The 12565-nt window shown below is 29.7% G+C and overlaps 1 protein-coding gene and 1 pseudogene across 1 annotated transcript; one reads left to right on the forward strand and one right to left on the reverse strand.

Moving 5' to 3' along the window:
* Positions 1-1467: 1467 nt before the first annotated feature.
* On the forward strand, positions 1468-2185 carry LOC110815907 (ethylene-responsive transcription factor ERF098 pseudogene; annotated as a pseudogene).
* Positions 2186-11592: 9407 nt separating this feature from the next.
* LOC110815914 (ethylene-responsive transcription factor ERF098) lies at positions 11593-12257 on the reverse strand. Its single transcript, XM_022043889.2, has one exon. The coding sequence runs from the start codon at positions 12134-12136 to the stop codon at positions 11699-11701; it is 438 nt and encodes a 145-aa protein (XP_021899581.1). The 5' UTR covers positions 12137-12257; the 3' UTR covers positions 11593-11698.
* Between the last annotated feature and the right edge of the window lie 308 nt (positions 12258-12565).

The raw sequence follows: 12565 nt of genomic DNA on the forward strand, positions 1-12565 counted from the left end.
TGAAGGGAAAAACTAAAATTAACTTTATAGAATCAGAAAACTAAAAAACATAAAACAAAATGTAAATTAAAAAATTGAAAATTAAATTGTGAAATAATGTAACAAAAATTTTAAAAAATTAGGAAAGTTTTTAAAAAATGTAAAACCATCTTATTACAGAATGGGAAAAGAAACCCTAAAAATCCTAAATAATTATAATTATAATCTTTTGTAGGAGCAATGAGCTATTTGTTAATTTAAGTTTGTTACAATATTCAATAAAAGGAGACTGTTGTACAGAAATCCAAGTGTGTGCAACAAAAACAAAACATGAATTGGTAATGCAGCCACCTAAATTTTCAATTATTCCTTAACAGCCATTAATTTCACAAACATAGTTTTATAAATTTAAAATTAAATATAAGATTTAAACACAATTGTTTTTTAATTATTAGTAAATAAATATTTTTAATATAAGTTAGCTAGTGATCTAATATTCCTTCATAAAACGGATCCATAGTTTTTTTATTTTTTTGAATTTCTTAATTTTGACAGATTCTCTCTGCTTTTTCGAGCCTAGTCCAGGTTATGGTCCCATTGGGTTACAAATCCTTGAGCACTTGGGAGTGACAAAAAAATATTCTGATGCTTACACTACTAATCAATTAGAATAATAATAATAATAATAATATATCACGTGCGTGTTTATGGAACCCACCCACCTAGCTAAAACATCATTTCAGGATTGTCACAACTTACGTTAATTATTTTTTATGTATACTAAAACAATATATTAGATTAATTAATCTCATGGTCATCAGATTATTAAGTTAATGAGATATCCCATTATATACACTAAAAATTACTACAAACCATCATCGCATACATTATCAAACAATATTAATTTAAGCAGCTAGCTTTTATATAGATACATAGTGATAATCAATTTAACAAACAAGAATCCTGGATTCGATTTGTCTTATAATACATGTGCAAGATACAATTAGAACGTTTTTCATACGTAATTCAGAGAGGAACAGAAGCCAAATGATCTCACATCATCATGACCAACATAGGTATGCATCACATATATATATATATATATATGTATACATGCATTTTAGAAGACGAATTTTATCTGTGATATATATATATATATATATATATATAATATAAGAAAAATGAAAAAGTGATGCTATCAATTGATGGGAATGTCGTCAATATTTAAAGGTATATATAATATATAATAAGATGAAAATTAGAATAAAAAATTAGAGGCATCTTATAAAAGAAGGCTTAAAAGCCATCACATTGACTAATCAAGATACATTGGATGAGGCAGAATTTTGGCCACATGTAGTATCGAACCTTCTCATTGGGTAAAACTCACGTGTGAGCATTTCTCATTCGGCACGTGTCATAATTTCTCCAGCTCCCCGTATATAACCACCAACTAACTCCAACCACATGAGCCATGCAAACCACCTAGTTAACTCACATACACACACCATGGCAGAAGATAGTCGTGCTGTAAACTTCAAAGAAGGAGCAGACCAGGTCCGGTACCGCGGAGTGAGAAGGCGTCCGTGGGGGAAGTTTGCGGCGGAGATACGTGACTCGACGAGGCACGGAGCACGCGTCTGGTTAGGGACATTCAGCACGGCAGAGGAGGCGGCTCGAGCTTATGATAGAGCCGCATATACCATGAGAGGTCATTTAGCAATTCTCAATTTTCCAGAGGAGTATCCAATGGGTGTTTCTTCTTCTTCTTCTTCATCTACTTATGCTTCTTCTTCTTCTTCTTCTTCTTCTTCTTTTTCTTCTTCCTCCTCCTCACGGCGTGGCAATGTGGAGCAGAGTGGGAAGCAGGTGTTTGAGTTTGAGTACTTTGATGACAACTTACTGGAGGAACTTCTTGATTGTGAAGAGAATAAGAACAAAAAGTGAAGAGTGCGATCATCACATCACATATAGGCCAAAGAGTCTATTAATACTTAAGCCCATGTTATCTCTTTTATATTTTGACACCTTTTAGCAGAAAACATCTCATCATCCTTTACACATTTGTGTCTACTAATAGTTAGAACATAAATAATTTATTAGCCTTTTCTGTCTATCAAGTTTTCGAGAGAATCCGTTTCAATAATTACTTAAAAGTTGAAAAACTATTGTACACCTAGTTAATCATTTCCGCCATTTATTACTATTCTCTTCTCTTCCTATTTATCTCAAGTAATATGCAATGGAGCTTAATTACTCTGCTTTTTTCCCAATTATAGCAATCATGTATAGTGTCTGTGTGTGTGTATATATATATATAATATATTCAAGAAGAATATTGTAATTAATGATTAGGGTGTGTACGTAGACATATATCTTACATATTATAACCAACTACTTTTCTTTTTCTTTTTGCGGTGATAGGGAAGTTAAACAATTATATAATATAGGGAATTCTTAGTAAAAAAATTAAAAAAAAAAAAAGCCCACGTACCTGCAGCCATTTGCATTATTCTATATCGCAAAAGCCAACTATTGGCAATTATCATATATGCTTCCAACGGTTATATATATCATTATCACTACTGTTTCCGCGGATTCAGGTAATATTAATTAATACATGTCTTTATCTGTGCAATCAGCTTCTCGATCCTAAAGAGAGAGATTCATGAACTTGAGGCAAAATAGTCAGGAGAAAACTAAATATGTAATAATGGTATATTTATTATATTGAAGCGGATCCGTTTACAATTTTCTTTTGTCCTGACATACAGACAAATGTCTTTCTGGGAGTGTGCAGTATACACACACACACACACACACACACACACACATATATATATATATCTTTGTATATATGCATATGTTGTTAGTCGGAGTAGCTGAGGTACTACTAGGAGATTTATATATAGATATAAAGGCTTAAAGCCTTGTTTTTCCTGAGCCGCCAAACTTCTTCAACTATATCAAGAATGCGACATTTGTACAATTTGCACCCAAGAGAACGAGGCAATTTCTGCACCTTTAACATTTAATAAAAGAAATTAAAAATTCGAGCAGCTTCTCCTTCTTGCATGACTCCGTGCTAATATGCCGTCATGGCATTCATGATAAAGAAGAAGCTTGGCTTCTTAAGGGTGTTAGCTCAATATTTAAGTGCACATTGTGCGAGTAAAGGACTCTAATGAGGCAGAGTTGTTTGCCATTTATGAAGCCATATATATGTAATGAATCTTCAAACTTCAGCGCGTTCAATGTTATTTTGTTCGAGTTTTTTAAAAATAACTTGGAAATGCAGATTACATTTTATGTTGTTACAGAATTAGATTGGTGATAATACATTTTGATTTTCATTTCTTAAATTGATTTCTTTTTGCACCTAATTTTATTCAGATTTACAAAATAATGCATGAAGCTATATATGTCACTAAAACAAGATAGACTATGTATATGTTAGTATGTATGTATGTATATATATATTTTACATATTGTTTGTTTATATTGAGTTATTTATATTACAATCACTACGTTGGCCAAATTGAAACTCAAAATGTCTAAGATTCAGATGACTAAGACTCAAAATGTCTAAGATTCCTATTTTATATACATGGAATTATTTATGTTAAATTCAATCTAACATACATATATGTACATATGTATGAGGGTGATTGGAAGCACACTAGATACCATGTCCATGAATTATTGTTTCAGTCATCCACAAAATTCAATCTTTTCAATTTTATATGGCTGAGCTTAATGTTTGACCTTTTCAATGTCGCCGTGCCAAAAAAGTTGGAATTGTTTATCTACCAATATTCTCTTTTAAAGAAAAAGGTAAAATACATTTTATGGAATAATATTATACAAGTAGCCATATATCATAAATATATCACGAAGGTTTCTAGCTAATGAATAACCATAAGGGAACAAGCATAGACATAAAAGACCATAAATTAATTTTAATTAAATTAGTATTGTAAACATAATAAAATTAATTTTAATTAATATTATATTGAGTCTAATATACTGATTAGCAGATGTTAAATATATTTTTTTTTTAGAAAAAAAAAAATGATTCTCGACTGAAACTTGGGTGAGGGTTTTAATAATTGAATTGAGTTGCTATACTTGTTTGAAACATAAAAATCATATGGTAATATTTTCTCAAACTAATAAACATGTAAGTTTTAATTAAACCCAAAACTTAAAGGAATTCTTTGCAATATATCCCTTTTTTTAACTTTTCAAAATATATTTTCTTATTTTATTTTTATTTTTATGATTTCTATAGATTGTGTTAAGTTTTGTGATATTATTTTTCTTATTACTAAAGATATTATCTCTTAGAAGTCTTATATGAAAGAAGAAATGATTTTAAAATAAACATTACCCGGAATTATCTTGATTTTAGGATGACATGATGGTTGGTAGTTATTGTAAATTTTTAGCTTCTATAATATATAGAGACTAAACACACTTTTCTTGATAATATTGTCATTGGAGAAAAATTATGAAATGCAACTAGAAAAATTAAATAAATTTTTACAAAAGACATACAATTTCAATTACATATTTATTAGAAATGTTTATGGTGAATTGTACTCTCTTTAGATGTAGAATAAAGTATCTTGCCAGATTTAAAAAGCTTTTAGATTAGTATGATTTGTTAACCTCTAACTTTTTGTCTCCATATCTCTTAAAACAAAATGAATTAGAACATGATGTTGGTATCATTAAAGGACTTACTTAAAATACCATCAAATTTATCCGAAAATTATTTTAAAAGATGGCAAGAAACATGCTTTTTTCAGCCACAAATTCAGTTGAAAGTCATGCATGAAACTATAACATGATAATTTTAAGACAAGTTTTCTATTACCATACACCTGCATTTGCCACAATTTTAGTATAAGAGCATTCTTAATGAGAGGTTATATTTATTGGTATCAATGAAAACGAAACCATGACAAGTTATCAAAAATGAGTTGAAAGAGGCTCTTATGAGTACAAGTTGTAGCTAGATATAAGTATAAAATAGTATAATGACAATCCTCCGATGAGAGATCCAATAAAACGTACAAAGAGTTTTATACAAGTAACATGAAAATATAAAAATATTATATATAAAGAGTAGGGATACATGACATCACGTAGGAGACGATAATCTTTAACACTCCATAACATAATGATGTGACTGAGAGAATAAATCAACCCATAATTAAGAAACTCAAATATATATTGAAGGTAATTAATCTACATAAGGCACTTTGGGATAAAACTCTATTTCGTGTTGCGTATTGAATCAATATCTATAAGTTATTTTATATTATGACATCTTTAAAAGAGTCTAAAATAGAAAAGAAGTCTCATACTCTTACTTAAAGGTGTGTGCTTGTGAGGTTTGCATACATATACCTAAAGAGTAGAGACAGATGCTTGATGACAATGTCTCTTCATTTTTTTTAGGTTATGAAGATGCATAATTTGGATATAGATTAAAGGATCCAGTGAAAAAAAAAAGATGATTAGATTTAAAGATATAGTATTTTAAAAACATGAGATGCTATCTAAGTTAGAGAAAATTAAGAAAATAAACACAAAGATTAAAATTGATTCTTCATCAACAACTGAGCATTTTATAAGAAAAAATTTGAGTGAAGAACATGAAAGTGAAATTGAGCAAATAATAGATGATGATGCAGATGAAGAGGTTGTTGAATAGGAGAAACAACCCCCTCTACTTTTATGCTGCACAACCTCAATTTAGAAAATTTTCTAAAGAACTAGTATCATTCTTAGACAAAATAACTCCTAGTATATTACTCTTATAAAAAAGGAAGTAGAAAGCTTTTAAGAGATTTAACCTCATACGAAAAAAGCTTAATGAATAAAAGTGTCATGCAGGAAGAGATAAATTCCTCGAAGAAGAATAATATCCATAATTAGTAAAACTTCTACAAGGTAAGAAACCCTTGAAGAACGAGTGTTTAAGCTAAAAAGAGATGGTGACAAGATCATCAAATATAAAATTCGTAGTGATTAAAGGATATAAATAGAAGAAATGAATTAAATTTGATGAGATATTTTCTCTAATTATAAAGATGCATTTTCTAGCATACTATTTTTTAATATTTAACAGTTAGATATAAAAATTACATTCCTCCGTAGTAATTTAGAGGAAGCATATGGTTTAGTTATAGAGTCTTGAGGTAAAGGGGATATAACATATAATTTATAGGTTGAGAAAAAGCTTGTATATATTAAAACAGGCTCCCAGGTAGTGGTTTGAGAAATTAATTTTTCTATGATGAGTCATGGATATACCAGATCAATCACATATCATTATTTACTTCATTATTGACATGTTAATAATGAGGTATGATGGTAAGAAAATTGCTAATTTAAAAATTAACTTGTTTAATTTTTTTTTTTATATAAAAGATATAGGCAAGTTATAATAAACTTTTATTTTGCAGATTACTCTGAATTGAAAAACAAAGAAATTGTGGTTATCATAAGAAAAGTATACTGGACGTATTTTAGACAGGCTTTATATGAAAAATGTTAAACTAATTTAACACAGCTGGCCAATCACTCTAAAGTGAGCAAGAAAAAGTTGTTCATCTAGTAAAAAATACAAAGAAGAGATGACAATTATTCATTACTCTTCGGAGAGTTTGTTGTATGTAATAGTTTCTACCAAAATTAACATTACATACATAATTAAAGTAGTAAATAGATTTTTTTATAATCCTTAAAAAGAGCACTATGAAGCAATTAAATGAGTTTTTAGATATTCTAGAAAAAGCTCAAACATGTGTTTGTATTATGCATAGTTTAAAACCACTCACAGAAGGATATACAAATACAGACTTGATAGGTAATCTTGACAATAAAAAATCTACTTCATGATACATATTTACTTTTGTAAGATGAGTTATATCATAACAGTTTAGATTACCAAAGTATATTGACTTATTCATAATTGAAACAGAGTATATTATGACAACTGAAGCTAACAAAAAATTGTTCTAACTAAAAATTTTACATGTAATCTTTATGTTAGAAAGTTTACTCTAGTGCACATATATGCTTCAATAATTATCTTTAAACCATAATAAATATGTGTATAACTGTGACAGAGTGCTTTTGATTTAACTAAAAATACTAAATATTATTGTCACACTAAATATATTAATGTAAGATACGATTGACTTCGTGAGATAGTAAAAAATTATGAAATTTTATTGAAGAAAATTTACATTGATAAAAAATTAATTGACGTAGTAACAACAATGGTGACACGAGACAAACATGAGTCGGTGCCAAGACGACAGGATTGAGATTCAAACAATTGCTTTCAGCCCATATTAGAGACAAAAGGGAATATATATATATATATATATGAGTTAGTTTCCTTTTTGGGATTTGGGTGTATATATTTGCATAAGACTATAAATCCTAAACCAAGTACAAAAAAGATCAAGAAAACATTATGAAAAAAAAACCTTGTGGTTGATGAAATGGCACATCGAAAAAAAACACAACTCATCAAGAAAAGAGAAAGAAAAAAAGCTTGTAGTTGATGAAATGGCACATCGAAAAAGAACATAACTCATCAAGAAAAAAGAAAGAAAGCTTATAGATGATGAAATGGTACATCGAAAAAGAACACAACTCATTAAGAAGAAAAAAGAGCATGAAATTCCTTTTGGGTGTGTGAGAATCATAAAAAAAGTTAGAATTCTTTTATTCTTTGATTAGATTTTCTTTATGCATTTTTAGTAATTAAAAGATATTTACTATTAAAAATATTTGTAGAATTATTTCTCTATTACTTAATTACAAATAGAGAAATCCATAAAGTGTTCGTTAAGGAGATAATTCAGATAGTTCTTAGTTATAGAATCCAAGTTTAAAATTGATTTGAAATTTGTTGTATTCATTAATTTTTTTAATGATGGATATGATTCAGAATTTGATTCATAGTTTTTTTTTTTTCTGTAATAAAATATTTTTTTTTTTATGTAAAATCTTGTGTTTTAATTTTTGTTTTATTTATTACATCATTTGTAATTGAATTTAATTAAATTTATAAAATTAATATTATTCAAAGTGCCACATGGAGTTCTTAAACTAAGAATGACTCTACTTAACATACCTACTCTTACTGCTTTTTAAACAAAGTGGCTAATAAACCATCACCAACTATGTTGAACAGAAATCAAGATAATGGATCCCCATGTCCCAGTCATTTTCCAATAAGAAAATTCTCAAACACACATTGTTTTATACGAGACCTTCCTTACCTCTCAACTTCATCACACATGAATCATCATATCAAGAAACTCCTAGTTGAATGTGTTATCAGCCTTCTCAAAATCTGCTTTAGATATAATTTCTCTCTCATCCCTCCTTAGCTTTTGTGTGCAACCTCATGTATAATTAGTAATTCTTGAGGACTGTAAAATTTATCACATTTAATGTTCTTTATCATCATTTGCAAATTATATATAAATTTTTGTTACAATTATGAATTATTAATGAACAAATCAAGAAATATTTAACAACTATTCTAAGTAAGTTGGTACTCTCATCACTAGCTGAAATAAATATTCTCCAATAAGAGATAACCGAAGACAATTCAGTGTATTTTGCATCATAGATCCTCTTAACCGGTTGGAATTTAACTAATGTACCATTTATAATTTTAAAACTGAGAAAAAGAGAATTAAGAAAGATTAATTGATCTTTAATAGATCGCCTCTAGTAATGTAATTCTGTACCCACTCTTAGTTTAGATGAGTGTGCTAGATACCATATATGCACATATCTTAAAGTAAGGAGAGCATCTATGGCACTATCTCATATATGCTTTGCCTTTTCTCCTCCCGTCTCCTTCGGCTTTCTGCAAATTTTGTTTTGACACTACACAAGAATATATATCACATTAAACATATATACATGTATATATATATATATATATGAAATTAATACTAATCACATGACTTCGTTGTCAAGAATAAAATTAGCCAGTGAAGAAGAACCCTCCCATGCCCTTTATGACTTTTTGAAACTATTAGCTCCACAGGATTTAGCTCTTTTGAATGTCTTTTGCAACTTTAACTGCTTGGTGAAGCTATATGTACATATATATATATATATCTACATATTGCTTTGGAAAATAAAACATATCTCAGGAGAAAAGAAGAATTAAAAAAGCGAAATACTTATATTCTTCTTGTATGATTTCTCTCTGATTAATTCATGTTCATCATCATGAAAGAATATTGGTGATCTCATTCATATTCAATATGCATGAGGCAAAATAATAGTTTTGAGAGGGATATTCTTCAACTGAAAATTTAAGGTCTGGACATGGTGGCAATAGTTCTTTCGGTACATTAATGCTTTCTATTGGCGAAAAAGTTGCCCACATACATGCACAAGTGTGGATAATACCAGTGTTTTTTTAAAGTTCTTTTACTGTAAAATAATTGGCTCATGCCAGTAAATTTTTTTTTATTGTGAACAACGAGTTAAAATTTAATTTTCTTATTGCATCCTTTTAACAGATGTAAATAAAGAAGCATGCAAAATTTAAAATTTAGATTTCAAAATTCTGATAGTATATAAAATAATTGATAACTGTTAAAAATTTAATCTAGTATGAAAATCTAATCAATCGTTTATATATTTTAGATATCCCATTTGATTATTTAGTTATCAAATTTTTCCTCCTTGAGTTTCTCCTAATTTATTTTTATTCTCTATCAAACTTACTGAATAATTATTTGCTTTGAAAAACATGATTTTTATATACATCTTGAACTTTATATAGAATTTGTAATCAGAACTCTTCCTATCCCATAAAATGGTTATACAAATTTTGAACTAATTGAACTTATATGAGTTTTTAATCAGAACTTTTTGGATCCCATAATAACCACCATATAGAGTATAATTTTTAAGATAAATACAAGTATATTTAAACAATGTTTAAAATTAAACTTGTATAGAGCTTTGTGCTTCTTCCATGGAACTTGAACGTAAAAGTTTTCTTATAAAATTCCTTGAAATGATCAACCAAGAATCAACCATGCCTCCAAACTTCTCTTGCAGTTTCTTTTTATAGTCAATCATCATTACTAATTCATTCAAACTTAAGAAAGATTTACTCTTTTATAATGGTATCAGTAAAATTATTAATTCACTAACCAGGCACTCCATAATTCTTTATTGCTTTATTTTTTCAATGAAAAGAGTTATTATTTATCAACCAAAAGTAGGACAATCACAAAATTAGATTGTTCACACAGCAGAACATGAGATTGAAGTAGCAAAATTGTTTTCCAAAATAAAGTACGTGCCTTGTTAACTTTTTTAGAATTTAAGTCAATAATAAAAGTATTAGAATGAAATAAACATAAAGTATTTTTAGTTATTAGTCTCATCTTATTTAATCAAACTGATGAACAAACACTTGACTTGACCGTTAAGCAAATCATCTATGATACCTATAACCTATGAAAAGTCGCCAAAGCTTTTGCTATTCCTATCAACATCGGCGAAATAATGTCTCTCGTGCTTGAAAATACTGCCTTAGAATTCTAGGCTCCATATACGAACCCCAAGTATGTCGCCCATTAGGACTAATCGATGCATCTGTATTTAGCTTAAAAGTTTCTTGAGGTCGTAACAGCCATACCAATTCATCTATGCTGTGATCTTCATTCTCTACTATCAATGTGTTAGAAGTTTCATTTTCCTCCAACACAAATACATATGATTTCTGAACCAAGTCAGATGAATCCATTAATAACCTCTTATGTACCATTGAATCTAAGCTTACCATAATTCTTATAATATCCGCATAAACCACACTCTCGTTTTCACATGATAAGAAGACAACCTTTCATTAATAAATTATTAAGATTATACAAACATGGAAAGCACACTGAAATGAGATTAACTGCTGGGGCAATGAGTATTAACTTGCAAAAGACTAAAACAAATTTAACACTACTCAAAAGCTTTTTCCTCATATTTTCTAAATTTCCTCTTTGTTATAGCTAGGAAGAGCTGAACTAATTATTTACAAATTGTTCTTTTTCAATTATATATTAGGGTCGGCTAAGGATTCATTACTTGGCCATCAGATTTGAATGTATAACAAATTTAATTGCCATTTTATTTTCTCACTCTTTTCTCACTAACTATCTCATTCTTGTTCATGCCACATATCTTGTTGCTATCTCCATGTTTGCATTACTTCCTAGCTATATAAATTCATATATATGCAGATATACAGAGAAGAGATAGAAAATACCCCTCTTAACTTTGACCTGACCCACGTATGCCATGCCCTCAAAAACTATCCGAGATCTCCATATTCTTACATACACTCTCGAATATTAAGGTGACCAATTGAATTTCTTTACTCTTGCTATTCTTTTTACTTTCATTAGTCTATTCTCTAAAATTAGTTCAATTTAAACGGTCCACCACTATATATATATATATGTGTGTATATATATGTCGTTCTAAAGAGATGCATATGTATGAAACAAGTACGTTGTTAATTATACACTCCCAGGAAGACATCTAGAAGGCTTGATCAAAGACTAGTTTTGCAGAGAATTTAAGCATACATACTTATAAAATCCCTTCGCTTATCTCTCCCCAAAGCAAGATAAGAATAGTAAAAAGGTTTGAAGTTTCAGCCTCTGACCCTCTTCTTCTTCTCATCCTCTGATTCAAGAAGCTCCTCCAACACCTTATCATCCAAATACTCGAACTCGAATACCTGCCTATCTTGTCCAGCGGATGAACTTCCCTTCTCCACCCTCCTACCAGAATAAGACGATGAGGGTAGAGGACGATGAGGAGGAGACCCCATAACCTGAGTGTAGTATTCATTAGGGAAATTAAGGATTGCAAGATGACCTCTCAAGTTAAATGCAGCCCTATCGTAAGCACGAGCTGCGTCCTCTGCAGTGTCAAACGTCCCAAGCCACAATCTTGCACCATTTCTTGAAGGATCTCTAATCTCCGCAGCAAACTTACCCCAAGGTCTCCTCCGAACGCCACGATATCGGACACCCTGATCTTCCTTTCCTTTCTCTTCCTTTTCCTGTCTTCTGCTAGGCCCTTCCATGCCCTGAATGTAATTTAACAAGTAGAATATGTAAACATATACTAGCTCGCAACAGGTGTTTATTTGAAGGATACGTAACCTTATATACTTTCAGATGTAGTTGATAGAAACAAAATGTGAGTCTCAGTGCCTTGTGGGGTTACGTATATATATATATATATGTATAGAAAGAAAATGTGAGGTTGATTAGTTTTCACTTGCATGCCAAGTCATATTTGACGGTCTCAGTGGGGCCATATAGAACGTGGATTGACCATTTTTATTCTATTTCTTGGAAACTTCTTTAATTGTTAACGTTAGTGCTAAAAATCAAATTTGTTTTCGTCTTTCTAATGAAGAATTAGAGAGGGCCAATCCGATCTCTTTTCCTTGATTTGCATCTTGAAGCAGATATGCATTTTTCTTTTTTGCAATGTGATTCTGATTCCT

Source organism: Carica papaya, chromosome 3, assembly GCF_054855325.1.
Source record: "Carica papaya isolate Zhongbai chromosome 3, ASM5485532v1, whole genome shotgun sequence".
NCBI lineage: Eukaryota > Viridiplantae > Streptophyta > Magnoliopsida > Brassicales > Caricaceae > Carica > Carica papaya.

Coding starts and splice junctions, on each gene's coding strand:
- LOC110815914 (XM_022043889.2), bottom strand. CDS start 12,136: ATGGAAGGGCCTAGCAGAAGACAGGAAAAGGAAGAGAAAGGAAAGGAA.